Source organism: Vicugna pacos, chromosome X, assembly GCF_048564905.1.
Source record: "Vicugna pacos chromosome X, VicPac4, whole genome shotgun sequence".
NCBI lineage: Eukaryota > Metazoa > Chordata > Mammalia > Artiodactyla > Camelidae > Vicugna > Vicugna pacos.
In genome coordinates this window covers 87,206,845-87,224,803 of record NC_133023.1, presented here as the reverse complement: position 1 = coordinate 87,224,803, position 17,959 = coordinate 87,206,845, and the positions used below count along the sequence as shown (strand labels likewise).

The window sequence follows — 17,959 nt, the reverse complement described above, 5'->3', positions numbered from 1 at the left end:
GAAAAATGTCCTGGGTAATCTGATAGGGCGCACATTAAATTTATAGATTGCTTTGGGTAGTATGACCATTTTAACAATATTAAGTCTTCCAACCCAAGACTGTGGGATATCTTTCCATTTCTTTAAGTCATCTTAACTTCAGTTTTGAATCTTATTTTTTTCATTTCACATTGTATCTTAGTGTTTTCCCAAATAATTAAAAATTATCTGAAACTATTTTAATTTTCTAGTATCTAAAATTTTAAACATATATTGAAGTAGAGAGCATGATTGAATAACCTCAACAATTAGCCATCACATAACTTCAGTAGTTTTCAACTCAGGGACAATCTTGCTTTATCTACACCTCACTCATTTGCCCCTCTTGTGTCCCTAGATTTTTGTGAAGTAAGTCCAAGATATTGTATAATTTCATCCATAAGACTTCAGTATATGATTACAAGGTATGAAGACTCTTCTGTAACCTAACTATGATACCATATTGCACCTTAAAAATAAACAATAAATCTTTACTGTCATCAGATATGTGGTACATTTTCAAATTTATCAGACTATCTCATAAATGTATGTATAGTTTTTTCATATCTTTGCTCAAATGTGGATCCTTATAAGATGTACATATTACAATTTATAGCTATGTCTCTTAAATCTCTTTTAATCCCTATATTTCCCTTCCTGCTACTAAATTTTTCCTTGCAATTTATTTGTTGAGGAAACTAGATCACATTTTCTTTAAGTTTCTCATACTCTTGAATTTGCTATTTTCATTACTTAGTATGTTTCTCTGTCTCAAGTGCTTCCTATATAGTGGATGTTAGATCTAGACTAGTACTGCTTAATAGAAATGTAATGCAGGACACACATGTATTTTTTAAATTCTGGGAGCCATATTAAGAAAGAAATAAGCAGGTGAAATTAATTTTAATAATGTATTTTACGTAACCCAGTATACCCAGTTATTATCATATCAATATATACTCAATATAAAATTATGAATGAGTCATTTAAAATTGTTTTTCTTATGTTAAGTCTTCAAAATACTAAGCAAGAAAACCACAAATCCCTAATGTCTAACGTTTCTATGAAGTCCTGCCATTAAAAGATCAGTGATTTGGGTTAGACTTCTGGCTGAGGGCTAGTAAGGATCTACAAAACCACTTCCTAAAAAACAACTATAAACTATAAAGCTGTACACGTTGACAAAAACAATCATTTAAGCACCCTGGAAGTCAACCAAAGGCCTGCAGCAATCCAAAGGGCACTTGTACTTGAATAAACTATTGGACTTTGTGTAATAAAAGTGACAATCTGTGGTGTTTTGGTTTGGGGCTAATCATGCTCCACACACACCCCTCCCCCCTTCCTTAGACACATACACACACACGCACACATATGCACACACATAGGACAATGCCCTTGGTGGAGTCGGCTCTAAGAATTATAGCTGCACTGCCATGGTTGCTGATGGCTCACTTAATGTGGAGAGGTGCATGATGCCCATTTCCAGTGACATTGTTGGTAAAAGTGATAATCTCAGTGGAGTTGGGCCAGTGGGGAGGGCCAACAGTTCTACTAACTTGAGCTTGTGAAAAGCATATTCCTGACAGAGACTGTGCACATGTGCAGCAGGCAATGGAGACTTGAGAGAACTCAAGCCAGCTCTGTTCGTCAATCCTGAGGCACTGTACAGAGGAGACATACAAAAGGCCCAATGGAAAATGAAAAGTGTGGCAAACTTGAAAATGCCATGAGCTTTGAATGTCATGTGTTTCCTTTCTCACACACAGATCCACTGGCAGAAGAAAGAACCCTTACAGGTTTGAGGTGGTTGAGGACAATCTCTGCAATTACTGACTGACCACAAAGCTACAGGGACACAGAGTTCACCCTTAGTAAACCAAGCTTACAAAAAGAATATAGCAAAAATGCCCACCAGAGAAATCAACAACCACACATCATTGGGTGGCATGGTTCACCCAGCCCAGGCAGTTTACTAAATAAATTTTAAAAATCAGCAATGGTTACCTTTAGGGGAAAGATCAGAATCCAGAGTTGATAATGTATTTTCTAAAATGTCCAGTTTGCAACAAAAATTATTAAATATGCAAAGAAATAGGATGAGCTATACTCAGTAGAAAAGAGAGAGAAATCAGTCAACATAAATTGTCTCTGAATATCTCCAGATGTTGTAATTAACAGGCAAGACTTCAAAGCAGGTATTATAGATATGTTCAAAGAAGAAAAAGAAACCATGAATAAAGACTTAATGGAAAGTATGATAAAAATGAACAAACTAGTGATTTTCAGGAAGGAAGCAGAAATTATAAAAAGAACCAAATGGAAATAATTAAAATGAAAAATTCACTGGGGGGACTCAACAGCATCTTGCCATGCAAGATGGCAAAAGAAACCATCAGTTAACTTGAAGATTGATCTGTAGAAATTAGCCAGTCTGACAATAGAGAAAAATGATCAAAGAAAAATGAACAGAGCTTCAGGGAGAGGACACGTCGGGCAACGTTAGGAATACCTCCCCCCTGCCAAAAGAAGAATACCAGCATATACATAATATGAATCCCAAAAGGAAGGTGAAAAAGAAAGGGGCAGCAGAATACCCTGGGCAAAAATATTATCAAAATTAACACAACAATGTGTAAAAAGGATTATATTCAGAAATAAAAAGACATGAAATATTGATACATGCTCCAATGTGGATGAACAAGAACATTATGTAAACATTGTAAAAGAAGCCAGATGCAAAAGACTACATATTATGTGATTCCATCTATAGAAACTGTCCAGAATAGGCAAATCCATAGAGACAGAAAGTGTATTAGTAGTTGCCAGGTGCTGAAGGAAGGTTGAATTGGGAGTGACTGCTTAATGGACGTAGGTATTTTTAGGATGATGAAAATGTTTTAAAATTGGATGGTGGTGACGGTTTCACAACTCTATAAATGTACCTCAAATCATGGAATTTTACATTTGAAACGAGTGAATTGTATTTTTTATAAATTATATAAAGCAATAAAGCAGTTTAAAAAAGAAATAGTAAATAAGCCACCAACAAAAGAGAAAGATGTTTTTCAAAACAATAGATAGCCTAGGATTGATACATTTACAGTTGCAAAAATCATTAATTAATAATCATAACTATAAATTGTTTTGCAGTTTACATGGGGCTTTCATATGTATTATTTCGTTGAAGTCATCTGCCAGCACTTTGGGGGAGGAGGGGCATTTAGCTTTTATTATGCAAAAGGAGAGGAGGTTAGCTGATGTATCCAATGCCATACAGTAAGTGACACAAGCTGGGCCCAAACCCAGACTTTCTGACTCCAAGTTCAATGCCTTTCCTACTACATTATGTCTACCCTACTCTATGTGGTGGCAACCCAATTGTAATTACAATGTATTACTCCCTGTAGGTGAATGTGGAAACTTAGATATAAGAAAAGGGAATCATAAAGGTGAAAATTATAGCTCAGTCTGTGCTATGTTCTTACTGAGTATTTGTTGGTAGGGAGGCTGAGGAAGTCTAGTAAATTTCTTGCTTGTGGCCTGGAATGGTGCAGACGTCTGTATCAAACTGATCACGCATTGACCCAGCAACACCAAGTCAGTTCTAGCCCTCTTTCATCTGACGTGTTTAGTAAATGCAAAATGTGGTAGGCACGGGAAGTTTTGTTGTAGATTGACACCTGATAACGTTGCAGAACAGCCACGATTTTATAGTTTAATTGGTTTCAGTCATGGCATCATAGGACCCTTTCACTTAGATTTCCTCCTTTCCTGGGCGTCTTTATGCCATCCTTGTCCATGAAGTTCACTCTCCTTGTTACATAGGCAGTACTTTTCCAATGTTCTGTAGGATCTAGAAGCCACTTAGTTTCCTTCCAAGCTGTAACCTAAAATTTTGCTTGAGTTTCCCATTCTGGTTCCAACAGCTTCCTTTGAATCTTATTTTGAAGAATCGGTGACCCTCATAGCAAAGAGGTTAATACTGCAGGCTCTGGAGCTGGACCTTTTGGATTTGAATTCTAGCTCCACTAGCTATGTGACCTTCGTGAAATTACTTAACCTTTCAGTGCCTCTGTTTCTTTATCTGTAAATGGGGAAAACATATCTCGCTGTTAAATTTTTGATGATTAAATGCAATCATGGATGTAAATTGCTTAAAAGAATGCCTGGATCTTCTTTTTAGTCCTTTTACTTCTGATAATAATGATAATAATAATAGCAATAATAACGACGAGGAGGAAGAGGAGGAGGAAGAGAAGAAGTAGTAGTAGTATTTAGTCAAGTTGACAACTTGAACTTATGCTAGGGGCTTTCCTCTGGTACTTATTTTTTAAAACTTTCAATCATTATTTCCATGCACTAGCCATAACAGCCCTGTGAGGCTCATAGGATTAATGATATTAGGTATTTCCCCCACTTTATAGAAAAGTCATAAAGCTGTGTCTGGAATCTGCATTTTAGGATTCTCTCATAGGGCTCTTTCTAATATAGCCTGCTGCCTTTGACATAGCGTTTGCCCAAAGGAGCAAAATACTTGGTGTAAATCCTGGCAATCATTATTAACCCCTGTATTCACCTCTACAATTAAGTCACTAAAGAGTCTATATCTTTGAAGCATATGTTAATTTGATTAGCTCCTTTTCCACCTAATATTTAACATAATTGAAAATGAGGTTCAAGCATTAAGCAGTGAAAATGTTTCTGCTCCCAATTGTTTTACATGAAACTTGAGAAGGTTACTGATAAACTGCAAATTTCACTGAACTAATGTAGAAGATGGATGGCAATAGAGAGCTATGATTAATATTTGCTTTTTGCAAAATATGGAAGAAAGTGATATCTCTGGTTGTTCAGTACCATATTTAAAGCCTATTACTTTTCAAGATACTATATTAAATTTGATGCTACATTTTGGATAAGTATGTTAATGCTAAAATTGCTATGAAATTTACAAAGCCCTAGTGGATTTCGTTGTAAGAAAAATGAATTGAATATGATTGTTTACTTGGGGAAATAAGCAGCTATTGTTCTTCTCAAAAGAGTAAAAAGGCTTTTATACATTGAGTTACCTTCAATTTTCTTGAAGATTGTTCCCCATATTAAGTGTTTAGCTGATTTACATAATCTACCACAAAGGATACTGAGAAGTTGTAAGAGAGGAGTAATTTGAAATTACTTTAGGAAGTTGTTAGAGTTCCAAAAGAGATGGTGTGATGGAGACAGATGTCACTGCAACTCAGAGATGTATTACTGTTTTCAAATTACGAAGGTATAGAGATGTGTTAGGTACTTATACACAATTTTAAAAAAAGTCCCTACCTCAATGAATTTGAAATACGAACCACATATTTTGACATGCACTAAGCTGTTGCCATTTATCTAATGGGATATTATAAAACACTCAATAAATCTTTAAAATTATGATATATATTGTTCTAGTCCACAAGAACTTTGACTAAATTTGTGTGTGTGTGTGTGTGTGTGGTGTACGGAGGAGTTTTGGAGTCCAAATTCCCTAAGCAGCACTGGAGATACTAAATGAGAGTAAATGTTCAAAATAATTGATCTAGGGTTTTAGGTGTTTATTTTTCTTTTAAAATGGTTTTCCAGATTAGAGGTTTTTGTGGAGTCTGGTGAGAACATCAACTTTTCTGTTCACTAATTCTTCTCTTGCCCCACCTGTCTCATGTGATCTAGCATTTGTATCTATAAAAATGTTTAGAGTTTTTATGTAAAGTTAATGAGAAAAAATAGGCACAAGCAGCCAGGAAAAAAACAAAAAACAAAAAACAAAAAACCAGAGCATCCACAGAAAGAGATGTGAGATTATTAATCATCACTATTTAGTTGTGGAATTAAATGACTTCCATTTTTCTCTTTTAAAATGGCCTAAAGAGCCTGCCGAGGCACTATGAGGAAATCCAGTGCAGCTGTTCTCACAACTGAGTCAAATCAGTTTTGGAGGAATATTTTTCCAGGAGGGACCTTTCATCCTTCTATTGTAAGACTTTAAAAGCACTAATAGAACAATTAGGTTAAAGAAACTCATGTGCACCAAAGTGGTAAATAGAATTTCATTTCAACTGTTGAGTATTATCTCTTTGATGTAATAGAATATCTGTGTACCACAAAGGCAGTCTCCTTCAAAAGCTATCATTTCCTGGATAAGAAGTCCCATATTGAGTACGTAAAATTCTCAGCCTGTCTATCTCATGAAAAAAAAAAAAAGATGATTTATTTCCCTTTTTATTTACTAAAATGTTATGGTAGTATTCATGAGATACCACAATACCTAGCCAATTCCATGACAAAAGCAAACTAGTGATCAAACTAGTGCTTTAGGCTTTATGTACCTACCTAGGCTCTCATCACACACAAATAGATGGGTTTTTTAAATGGTAGAATTCGGTCAAACTACAGTTTATTTGCTGTATAAGTAAATGAAGTCAGTCAAACAGCTGCTGGAGAATTTGATGCAAATTGTTTTCAGAAAAACTCTTGGTTTTATCAAGTTTGTTATATTTTTCTAAAGCAACTGATTTATGTCCAGCCAGTGATCATGCTTTCCTCTTAGTATAATGTTCATTCATCTAAAAAGGACAAAAATAAAAAGGGCAAACAACACACTGTGAAAGATGATTTCAGCAAATACTATAAAGGCTTAATTTATTTGTCATATTACATCAATATAGTTTAATTGGAAAAAAAACTCACTAAGGTTCCCAGTAAATAAATGCACAAAAGCCATAAATAGTTCTCAAGAGAGGGATCAGAACTAGTGAACATATGCAGAAAAAATATTCAGCCTCACTAATAATCAAGGAAATGCAAACTAAAAGAAGATACCTTTAATTTACTCATTTCAAATAGATATTAAAAAACAATACTCAAAGTTGACAAGGGTATAGTGAAAGGAGAGTGCTCCCACACATTGCTAATAGCAGTGTAAATCATTACAGTCCCCCAAAGCCACAAAAATGTTCAAACCTTTTGGCTCATTAATTCAACTTCTTGGAATCTACCCTAAGGAAATAATAAAAAATGTTGAAGATGTTCATGTTATCTTTATGTGACTTCAGTTATAATACTTGTAAACGTAAAGGGAAGAATGTAAATACCCAATAATAGTGAAATGGGTGTGTAAATTACAGTACACCCAGCTACACTGCTGTTAAAAAGGATGGTTGTAGAAATTGTACAGAAACAAGTAAAAAACATCTAGAGTGAAAGAAACAACATGAAAAGAATATATATGTATACAATGACTGGAAGGAAATGGACCAGAATGACAGCAGTCACTCTTACAGACAGATAGATTTATGGGGGAGATGCCTCCCTCAATTTTCTAAAGATTCAGGTGATTATATGTTACTTTTAAATCTTTTTCCCCCACAGCAGTTCACTACTTAAATGTTTCTTTAAGGAAAACAAAGAAAGGTGAGAGAAGCATCAGCCAAGAGTTCACATTCATTTCCTAAGCCCAATGCTTTCTAAATCAGTTAGTTTGCATTAAAGTAAAAGGTCCTTATTGAGGAAGAGTTACTATAATAATTCCAAAGAGTACTATCCCCTTTGCTAGCTATTCTCCGGGTACTAGGTGGCCTCATTTCCTCTGCCTGGTGTGCTGGGAAGGCCTGTTCTCCTTGGGCAATGTGCTTTGTATCATTTCTTTTCTTTCTTTCTTTTTTCTTTCTGGAGCAGAGTGAGCCTTTTTGGTGAAAGCCCCAACTTATAAACAGGACAGGCTGGTTTTCCATTTTGAGAGGGCATCATATATGATTAAGCGCAAGATGTAGACAGAAAATAACCAGCTGGAGGAAGAAGAAGGGAGGTTATCCCCAGTGCATAGGTGTATACACGGATTCAAAAGCAATATTTTAATTTAACTACCCTATAATAGATTGGCATGAGTTCGAAGGGTTGGAGGAAGGGAGAGGAAAGGAAGGGTTGGGAGTGGGGGGGTGGGAATGATAAATAATGTAGACTTGGCTTTGAATATCCCCACCGTGGTTTTTTTTGTTTTGGTTTTGGTTGTTGGGGTTTTTTTGGCTAATCAGTCTAAGCTTCCCTTCAATTTTGTGTACAATCGTGGGATTTTAGAGCTGGAAGAGCTCTTTGAGATAATCTAATCTCCTATTACATTTGGATAAACTAGAGACCCTGAGAGAGGGAAGGGATGTACCTTAGGCCACTCTTCCAGGTATTCTGCTGAAAGACGAAGTGAAATAGTGATTAAGAGTGTGGCCTTTGGAGACAGATTGTATGAATTGAAATCTCAGCTCTACAGCTTACTAGCTGTGCGACCTTAGGCAAGTCACTTAACTGCTCTGTTCCTTGGCTTTCTTTATAAAATGGGGCTAAAATTAATACCTACTGCATAGGATGCCATAAGAATTAAAGGAGTTATGATATGAAAAGCATTTACAACAGTGACTGGTAGGCCTGATACATGATGACTGCTGTGAGTTAGCTGCTACCTGGACTGCTTCTGCTTTTGTTATTGTGATAATCCCGCCATTCTAAGACCAGTGAGTTCCGCTTACCAGGTTGTCTCTCTGTAGCCTTATGGTGACGAAAAAAAAACATAAACTTCCATGAGCTCCTCTGAAGTCACCTTGGAGTTTATCTTGTTAGCAAGTAGAAAGTGGAAAACACAAGGGTAAACCACAGGTGGTGACATTTTGAATTTATACTGTGATCTATCTGAATGGATCTTCTGCAGTAGCAAAGACAATTGACTTCTTTGTTTTTCACTTTGTTCCATAGCAGCATGTATTTTACCTCCACAATTGCTTTTTTTAAAAAAAGTTTATCATTATCAAAATAAAGAGAAATTAAAAATTATTTTGTTGCTTTTGTTATTTTTTTTTAATGGATGAAGAGACAATTTTTTTTTAATGGAGATAGTGGGGATTGAACCCAGGACCTTGTGCATGCTAAGTATGTGCTCTACCACTGAGCTATATATCCCTACCCCCAAAAAAGTTGTTTCAATGTGAATAGCATTATATGTACATTTGATTTCTCTATGAGTTGACACTGTCATCATTATGTCTAAATGACATTGGCTTGCCAACGGATCTCCAGGATGCCATGTTGGGCATTAAATGAAAAAAAGTCAGTTAAGCAAATATGAGCCTATTCTTTACCTTAGAGTATTTAGAACAGCATCTTTTCTGAATTATTATGCTTTCAAAGTTTGTTGGATTTAGAATATTAATCTTTTTCTTAAGGTTTTACCACTTTTTTATTTTCAATAAGTGAACTAGTTGTGTGTGTGGTCAAGCTCTGTCTCTCAAGACCTTGGTAAATCTCACAGTTATATACTTTCACAGCTCTAGGCACAAGGTGCCTCCATATCATGTGTCTAAAGAGAGCTGAATGTATCTTCTGCCATCCGGGTCCACTGGCACAGATTTTAGTAAGTTTTGGTGAAGGAGCAGGGGGCAGGGGGCAGAGAAGGATTATTATTTTTTTTGGTTTTTACCAATTTGCGATATAAAGGAAGATTGCTTCCAAGGGACACTCAGTAACCTTGACTTAGGTGTGACATGCCTAGCTGATTATAGCTGTGAATAGCTATGATGAGAACTTCAACATTGGTTCAAAATGGTTATTAGGAATCTCTTTCTCTTTCATGTTGCAAATGCACATAATGAAGGAGAGAAGTATGTCTAGATTGCCATACATAAGAAATACAGGTGGCTTTAACATGATAAATCACAGTAGCCAAAATACAACATTGGCATTAGAAGTGAGATGTTTTTTATTTTTAAGTTTAACGTGTCAGGTTTGAGTGGTGTAAATTCATAACCAACTGAGGCTCAGGAGGGAGCATTATTTTGGCCACACCTCTGCTGTGTTAATCCCAAACAGCAAGAAGACTAGTACATCTAGGGTTCATGAGACAGGGGGAGATATCAGAGGATGAGTTTGGAGAGGTTAGGGTAGGGAGAGGTGGACCTTGTAGGGGTCTTGTAGGTCATTGTAAGGATTTCAGCTTTTATTTTAAAGAAAATAGGATGTCATTGCTGCTTTTGAGCAAAGGAGAGACATGATATGATTTAGATTTAAAAGCTTCATTGTGGCTGGAGTGTGGGGAATGTGCTGGAAGGGAGCAATAGTGTAAGCGGTAGATGAGTTAGGAGGCTATAGCAATAATCCTGGTGTGGGAGTGGGGAGTGAGGGAGATGTTGGTTTCTGGATACATTTCAAAGGTAACCCCAATGGGATTAACTGATGGATTGTATGTAGGATGTAAAAGACTAGAATCAAGGATGGCTTCAAGTTCTGTGGCCTAAGCAAACAGAAGAATGGATTTGCCGTTTACCAAGATGGAGAAGATTATGAGAGGAGCAGTTTGGGGAAGGGATGGGAATCAGGAGCTTAGTTTTGAACATAGTAAGTTTGAGATACCTTTTAGATATCCAAGTAGAGATGTTGAATAGGCAGTTGGGTATCCAAGCCCGTGGTTCAGGTGAGGGACCTATGCTGGAGCTATAGATTGGGGACTTATGTGTGTAGACAGTATGTTCAGCCATGAGATGGCATGAGCTTGATTGTTTTTGACTCCTCAGTATATATTAATTTATATTACTTGATCTGCTTTCTCTCCAAGATGCTCCACTCTGATATCAGTTCAAACCAAACTACGTGCCTCTGTGGACCATTTATGGAATCTGTAGGTTTAGGAGTTAAATAATTTCTACTATGTGTGTGCCTAGAATAGTGCTAAGTGGTATGGGGGAGATAAGGAAGCATAAGACTCAGAGTCTGCCTTCTCTGATCTTAACATCTGATTAGGGAAATAAGACTAGTGAAACTTTGTTCATACTTCAAAGCACTGTATGCCATCAAATGAATATCAGTCAAATCCATAAGCTTCATTGAGTGATTTTAGTGTTCTTTGTGTTTGCTATACGTGCAATAGAAATTCCAAAAAGTAAGATGCTGTACGTGACAGAGGAGCCACCATCTAAACGTCTGTAGATTTCTTTGACAATGCAGTATGGTGAAGAGCTGAAGAAAAATAAAGGCGTCATTTTCATTGCAAAATAAAGTGCTATTTTGTTTCAAGCTAGGTTTCTTGAACATTGTATGAAAGGACCAAGTTGCAAAGTTGCAACAGTGGATGAAAATGATGATAAAATAATGTAAAGGATGAAAACAAGAACATTTTTATATGCTTTAAACTTTTCAGAAGACTTTGACATATCAGATGGTCTTTGATCTTCTCAAATCTCTCTGTGCTAAGTAAGGGGAATAATGCCTCTACTGGTCTTAAGAGCCTTAGTGGCTCCTAGCTCAGCATTCTGTGATGAAGGGGTTTTTTTTCAGTGATTTATCATGAAGTTTAAAATTTCTATTTCTAAACCCGATTTAGATCCTGCTGTTCCTATACCAGTATACTCACCACAAGTGTTGTTTATGTCCTCTTGGTACTATGAAGAACAAAAATTTACCACCACCTAACTCATTAAAAATGCTCTGCAAGCCTGAGGCGCAAAAGTCACAATATGAACACAAAGAGCTCAGTCCCCCTTAAGGACACTTTATTTCATGAGCCTCTCTAACTCAGAATCCTTTTCTTAAATGCAATATTAAACCAGAGGCAAGAATGTTTTTTCTGAATGTAGTTCTCTTACCAGTTTTCATTTCAAATGTAGGATATGCTGGGTTAATATCTGTATTTCTGGCCACTTTCAAACCTTGTAATTAAAAAGAAATCTAACCGATGTCTTTAACATTCAAAACAGACACATACCATAGAACAACGCTGTCCTTTATTTGCATTCCAACACAAGTATTTTTGAAAGCTGGCTCTCTTTTACCTTGAGTATTTTCTGATACTGCTACTTCCAGCTTAATCCTAAATGCTTGACAATGTTCACATGTAACACAGTACTGTTATTGCCTCCGGCTAGCTTCGTGTCATCTCCTTTGTCTTTTGCTCCCCTCCTTTGATAGTATTATCAGGACCAATTGTAAATCTGCCAGATGCGTTTCCTTGCAAAAGGACAAATCTAAGAAGGCGTGTGTTTTCCCCTCTCTCTTTCAGGACTGCTTTCATTAAAAGAGTTCCTCTTCCTTTTTTCAGGAAACTGAGCTTGCTTAATCAGAGATGGAGCAAACAGACTGCAAACCCTACCAACCTCTGTCAAAAGTCAAGCATGAAATGGACCTGGCTTATACCAGTTCTTCTGATGAGAGTGAAGATGGAAGAAAACCAAGACAATCATACAACTCCCGAGAAACTCTGCATGAGTATAACCAAGAGCTGAGAATGAATTACAATAGCCAGAGTAGGAAGAGGAAAAAAGTAGAGAAATCTCCTCAAGGTATGTTTTTATTGGATTTTTATAGCTGATATTATTTCTCATTAGGGAATGCTTGTGTGCATAAACTTCTGTTTCAAAAACAAATTTGCTGATGTTAACTGGTTAATAATTTGTGCTCCTTACATATGCTTAGTGAATCTGTTTCATATGCCAGTTCAGCTGAGGTTGTAGGTTACATGTGCTTTTTACGGATTATGCATGAATTTAGATGCAACAATCCTCTTATCAGAGCATTCAAAATTTGTCTAATCCTACAAATAGCCATTTACAGACTGAAGGATAAATAATTTATAGTAAGATGAAAAGTAAACAGCTAAGTGCTTTTCAAGCCATTGCCTATATGGGACGAAAGTCTCAAATAAATATTTGGCATCTAAAAGAGCCTTAAAAAGGTTAGTGGAGACTACCAAGCAAAGGTCCAGAAAGACTGTCATCGACAGAATGCTGAAACCTTGTGCAGCACAGTCCTAAGGGAAAGTAAGAATTTGTTGGAACCCTTCCTACCACAGCCATAATGTGGGGCGTATCCTTTGGACAGCCTTTGTTTCTCAATTATGGATTGACAAGACAGTTTCTACAAAATAGAAAGCAGCTAGATAGAAGTATGATTTCCTTATTTCTTTTCAATCATTAGATAAGTAGTATTAGACACTATTTTAACTACATAGTAAAAAAAGATACTGACATTGGCAGAGATTACTTTTTTTTTCTTAAGAATAACTCAGTGTTGAGATTCATAAAATTGATTCAATGATCTGGATCAGCAGTTCTCAAAGCATGGACTCTGGGCCAACAGCAGCATCATCACCCATGGACCTGTGAGAAAGGCAAATTCTCAGGCACCACCCTAGACCATATAAAATATATTTATTACAATTGAAAATTACTGTGTTCTAATTCATAATGAATCTTACATTAGAAAAACTTTAAATTGAACCAAAGATTCAAGATTCGTACTAACATTTAAATATATATTGAATGTTTATATTAACTATATTACCCATTTTTTTAGCTCAACATACTTGGTTAAAGTTTTGTATCTGTGTTTTCAAGTAATTCATTTTAATCTTCCCTATTTATGCAGCTAAAGGCTTTGTAACTTTGTGATAAAGGAATTTTATTTTTCTCCCTAACAAGGATGACTCTAAATTTCTAAATTGGTAGATGTTTTCCTATGGGAATTTTGAGGGGCTCTATTATACTTTAAGAAATGTGTAGTTCCCGTTAAAATATTTCTCTATAAGCCTGTCTTTATAGAATATGAATTTAAAACTGTGACTTGTGGTTTATGGGATTGATGTATAGAGTGCTTGACCTAATATGCTGTGAATTTAAATAAGAATGCACTTCTGGTGACAGTTTGTTCTAAAAGTATAAGCCATTTTGTATGGAGTCAGTATAAAGAGCTAGGCAGACTCAGATTTTATCGCTGCATTGTGATCAAAATGAATTTTGAGATGAGGAAAGTAAGTCTGTCTTCTATGATGTCATCCTAATTTCCTTTTAATAACCTATTATTACTCAGTAAGCTTTTATTTAGCACTTGCTCTGCATCAGGCCTCAAGTCAAATGCTGGGGCTGGAGATGACTATGATAGTTTCTGTTTGCAGGAAACTCCTAATGTGGTAGAGAAAGTAGACATCCAACAAATCATTACAATTAAGTGTAAGAAGTGCTTTTATAGATAAATAAGGTGCTATGGAAGTACACAGGGGAATCAAGTGTACTTTAGAAAGGTGATATTTGATCAAGAGCTTACCATCTGAATGAGAGTTTACTAGGAAAAGGACATTCCAAGAGGGTAGATTATCAGGTGCAAGAGTGTGAAGCTGTGAAAAGGCGTGGAATGGTGAAAATCTCAATATGACTAGAGTGAGGTGCATTGAAACTAGACCACAAAAAGTCTTGAATGCCCAACTTAGTTCTTTTTTTCCTTTAAACATTTTTTTAAAAAAGCTTTTAAGTGATAGAGAATTTCATGATGAATTATAATCTTTAGGATGAGAAGTATAGAAAACAATTGTAGATGTGAAAGCAGCAGTGTAGAAGATGGATTGCAACTGGGAAAAACTGGATGCAAGGAGACACTCTATGAAGTCACTGAATTAGCCCAGGCAAAGAATGGTGATGAATGTCTAAATTCTGGCTGTATCAGTGGAAGTGAAGAAACACATTCAAGAAGTAGTAGTGTGATAGAATTGGTGAGACTTAGTAATTGATTACTTGTCGAGGTTGAAGGAGATAACAGAGTCAAGGATGACTCTAAATTTCAAGTATGGGAAACTGGGAAGATGGTGATCCACTTACCAAGAGAAGAAAAACAGGAGAAGTGGGTTTGAAAGGGAAGAGAATGGGTTTCTTTCTGGACATGTTAAATTTAAGTTGTTTGGGTGACACCGAGGTGGATTTTCCCATCAGGCAGCTGTTACTGTGTATCTAGAGCTCAGGAAGGATCTGGACTATTGATGTGAGTAGATTTGAGTTTACCAGTGTCTTCTACTAGAAGATGCCTGGGGATGGTTGAGATTACCAGGGAGAATGTATAGAGTAAGACCTGAAAAAGGTCAAGGATAAAAACCTGAATCTATCGTCCATGAACTGACATGAACATGTTTTCAACCTATTTAAATTTTCAACTAGCACCATCCTTCGATATATTGACTAATATGTAAAGTATAAAGATCCAGGAGGTGAAAGTCTGGAAACTTGTGGTCTTTTTGCCACTGACTTGGTGATCTTTAGACACCTAGGAGGGAAAATATATGCCTCTTTGTGGGGAAATTAATTAACCTACATTAGGCAAAATTGCAGGCTTCATTATTATCTTTTTTGTGAGGTCTGGAATCCTCTTTGTTGTTTTATTCCATATATTACTACCTATGAGTAAAAGAAAATGTTCTTGATTTTCACAAATATGTTGGTGCAGGCGTCACCCTAGCTAAAATTGAGCCTGTGTCATTATTTTTAAGGAATAAAATACTCAGAAAATCATTAAGTTTTAAGTCAGGAAAGAATAAAGCTAACATAATGTTGACTGCCTGCCACTATAGTGCCAGACTCTGTGCTAGATGCCTTTCAAGCTTCCTAGCTGTGCAGCCTTAAGCAAGTTACTTCAGCTCTCTGAGCCATAAAGTTGACTGCAAAGTTGACTTCATCATCATTGTCATCAACACCACAATCAGTAATAAAATTAACAATAACAATAATAATAATAAGAGTTGAATAGTACCTACCCTGTCCCAGGACTCTGTTAGATGCTTCAATTTGCTCCTCATGAACACCTTATGAGATGAGATATTATCTCCAGTTTACAGATGAGGTAATTGAGGCTTGGAGAGAAATAACTTGCCAGTTTTTGCAGCTAAGAGGTAGTAGGTTGGGACTGGAAATCAAGTCTGTGACTCCAAAGTTCCCATTGTTCACTATGCTAAACTGACTCCCATATGTACATCATGAGGTTGTGATAAGGACTAATTGTGATCCTAAGTGTGAAAGTGTTTAGGGTTTACAAGGAGGTTTATAAAGTCCTTTCCATTTTTATTATGTTTAGAAAAGGGTAGATGATATACTATGTAATTTATAATGAAATATTCCTGAGTCTGTCGGTTCTTTACCACTTTTTAGGGAAGTTACTATGTCATCCAATTCAGGGCTTTTTTGGGGGAAATATTAATAGGAGGAGATACTTGATCCCATCTGAAAGTAGCTTCTTTTTTTTAATTTTTAAATTTTTTTAAACTTTTTTTATTGTGTTATGCTCATTTTACAATATTGTGTCAAATTCCAATGTAGAGCACAATTTTTCAGTTATACATGAACATACATATATTCATTGTCACATTTTTTTTCACTGTGAGCTACCACAAGGTCTTGTATATATTTCCCTGTGCTATACAGTATAATCTTGTTTATCTATTCTGCATATGCCTGTCAGTATCTTCAAATTTTGAAATCCCAGTCTGTCCCTTCCCACCTCCCCCTTGGCAATCACAAGTTTGTATTCTATGTCTATAAGTCTGTTTCTGTTTTGTATTTATGTTATTTTTTTCCCCTTAGATTCCACATATGAGCGATCTCATATGGTATTTTTCTTTCTCTTTCTGGCTTACTTCACTTAGAATGATGTTCTCCAGGGACATCCATGTTGCTGCAAATGGCGTTATGTTGTCTTTTATGGCTGAATAGTATTCCGTTGCATAAATATACCACATCTTCTTTATCCAGTCATCTGTTGATGGACATTTAGGCTGCTTCTATGTCCTGGCTATTGTAAATAGTGCTGCTATGAACATTGGGGTGCAGGTGTCTTTATGAAGTAGGGGTCCTTCTGGATATATGCCCAGGAATGGGATGACTTGGGTCATATGGTAAGTCTATTCCTAGTCTTTTGAGGAATCTCCATACTGTTTTCCATAGTGGCTGCACTAAACTGCATTCCCACCAGCAGTGTAGGAGGGTTCCCTTTTCTCCACAGCCTGTCCAGCATTTGACATTTGTGGACTTTTGAATGATGGCAATTCTGACTGGTGTGAGGTGATACCTCATCATAGTTTTGATTTGCTTTCTCTGATAATTAGTGATATTGAGCATTTTTTCATGCACCTATTGATCATTTGTATGTCTTCCTTGGAGAATTGCTTGTTTAGGTCTTCTGCCCATTTTTGGATTGGGTTGTTTGGTTTTTTCTTATTATGTCATATGAGCTACTTATATATTCTGGAGATCAAGCCTTTGTTGATTTCATCATTTGCAAAAATTTTCTCCCATTCCATAGGTTGTCTTTTTGTTTTGCTTATGGTTTCCTTTGCTGTACAGAAGCTTGTAAGTTTCATTAGGCCCCATTTGTTTATTCTTGCTTTTATTTCTGTTGCTTGGGTAGACTGCCCTAGGGGGACATTTTTGAGATGTATGTCAGATAATGTTTTGCCTATATTTTCTTCTAGGAGGTTTATTGTATCTTGTCTTATGTTTAAGTCTTTGATCCATTTTGAGTTTATTTTTGTGTATGATGTAAGGGAGTGTTCTAGCTTCATTGATTTACATGCTGCTGTCCAGTTTTCCCAACACTATTTGCTGAAGAGACTGTCTTTATTCCATTGTATATTCTTGCCTCCTTTGTCAAAGATCTGTTGACCAAAAGTTTGTGGGTTCATTTCTGGGCTCTCTATTCTATTCCATTGGTCCATATGTCTGTTTTTGTACCACTACCATGCTGTCTTGATGACTATAGCTCTATAGTATTGTCTGAAGTTTATTCAACAGAAAAAGAAAGTAAAGAAACAATCCGCTTTAAAATGGCACCCAAAGTAATAAAATACCTAGGAATAAATCTAACCAAGGAGGTGAAAGACTTATACATGGAAAACTATAAACCACTGATGAAGGAAATTAAAGAAGATTTAAAAAAATGGAAAGATATCCCATGTTATTGGATTGGAAGAATCAATATTGTTAAAATGGTCACACTGCCCAAGGCAATCTACAGATTTAATGCAATCCCTATCCGATTACCCAGGACATATTTCACAGAACTAGAACAAATCATAATAAAATTTATATGCGACCACAAAGACCTAGAATTGCCAGAGCATTACTGAAGA

At 36.1% G+C, this 17,959-nt stretch overlaps 1 protein-coding gene across 1 annotated transcript in view; it reads left to right on the top strand.

The window, feature by feature from the left end:
• TENM1 (teneurin transmembrane protein 1) overlaps nt 1-17,959 on the top strand; it is a 706,272-nt gene that overhangs the window by 197,709 nt on the left and 490,604 nt on the right. Inside the window, exon 4 of the mRNA XM_072956695.1 lies at nt 12,119-12,359. Coding sequence (XP_072812796.1) covers nt 12,143-12,359 — 217 coding nt within the window. The 5' untranslated portion in view covers nt 12,119-12,142. The remainder of the gene's footprint in view (nt 1-12,118; nt 12,360-17,959) is intronic.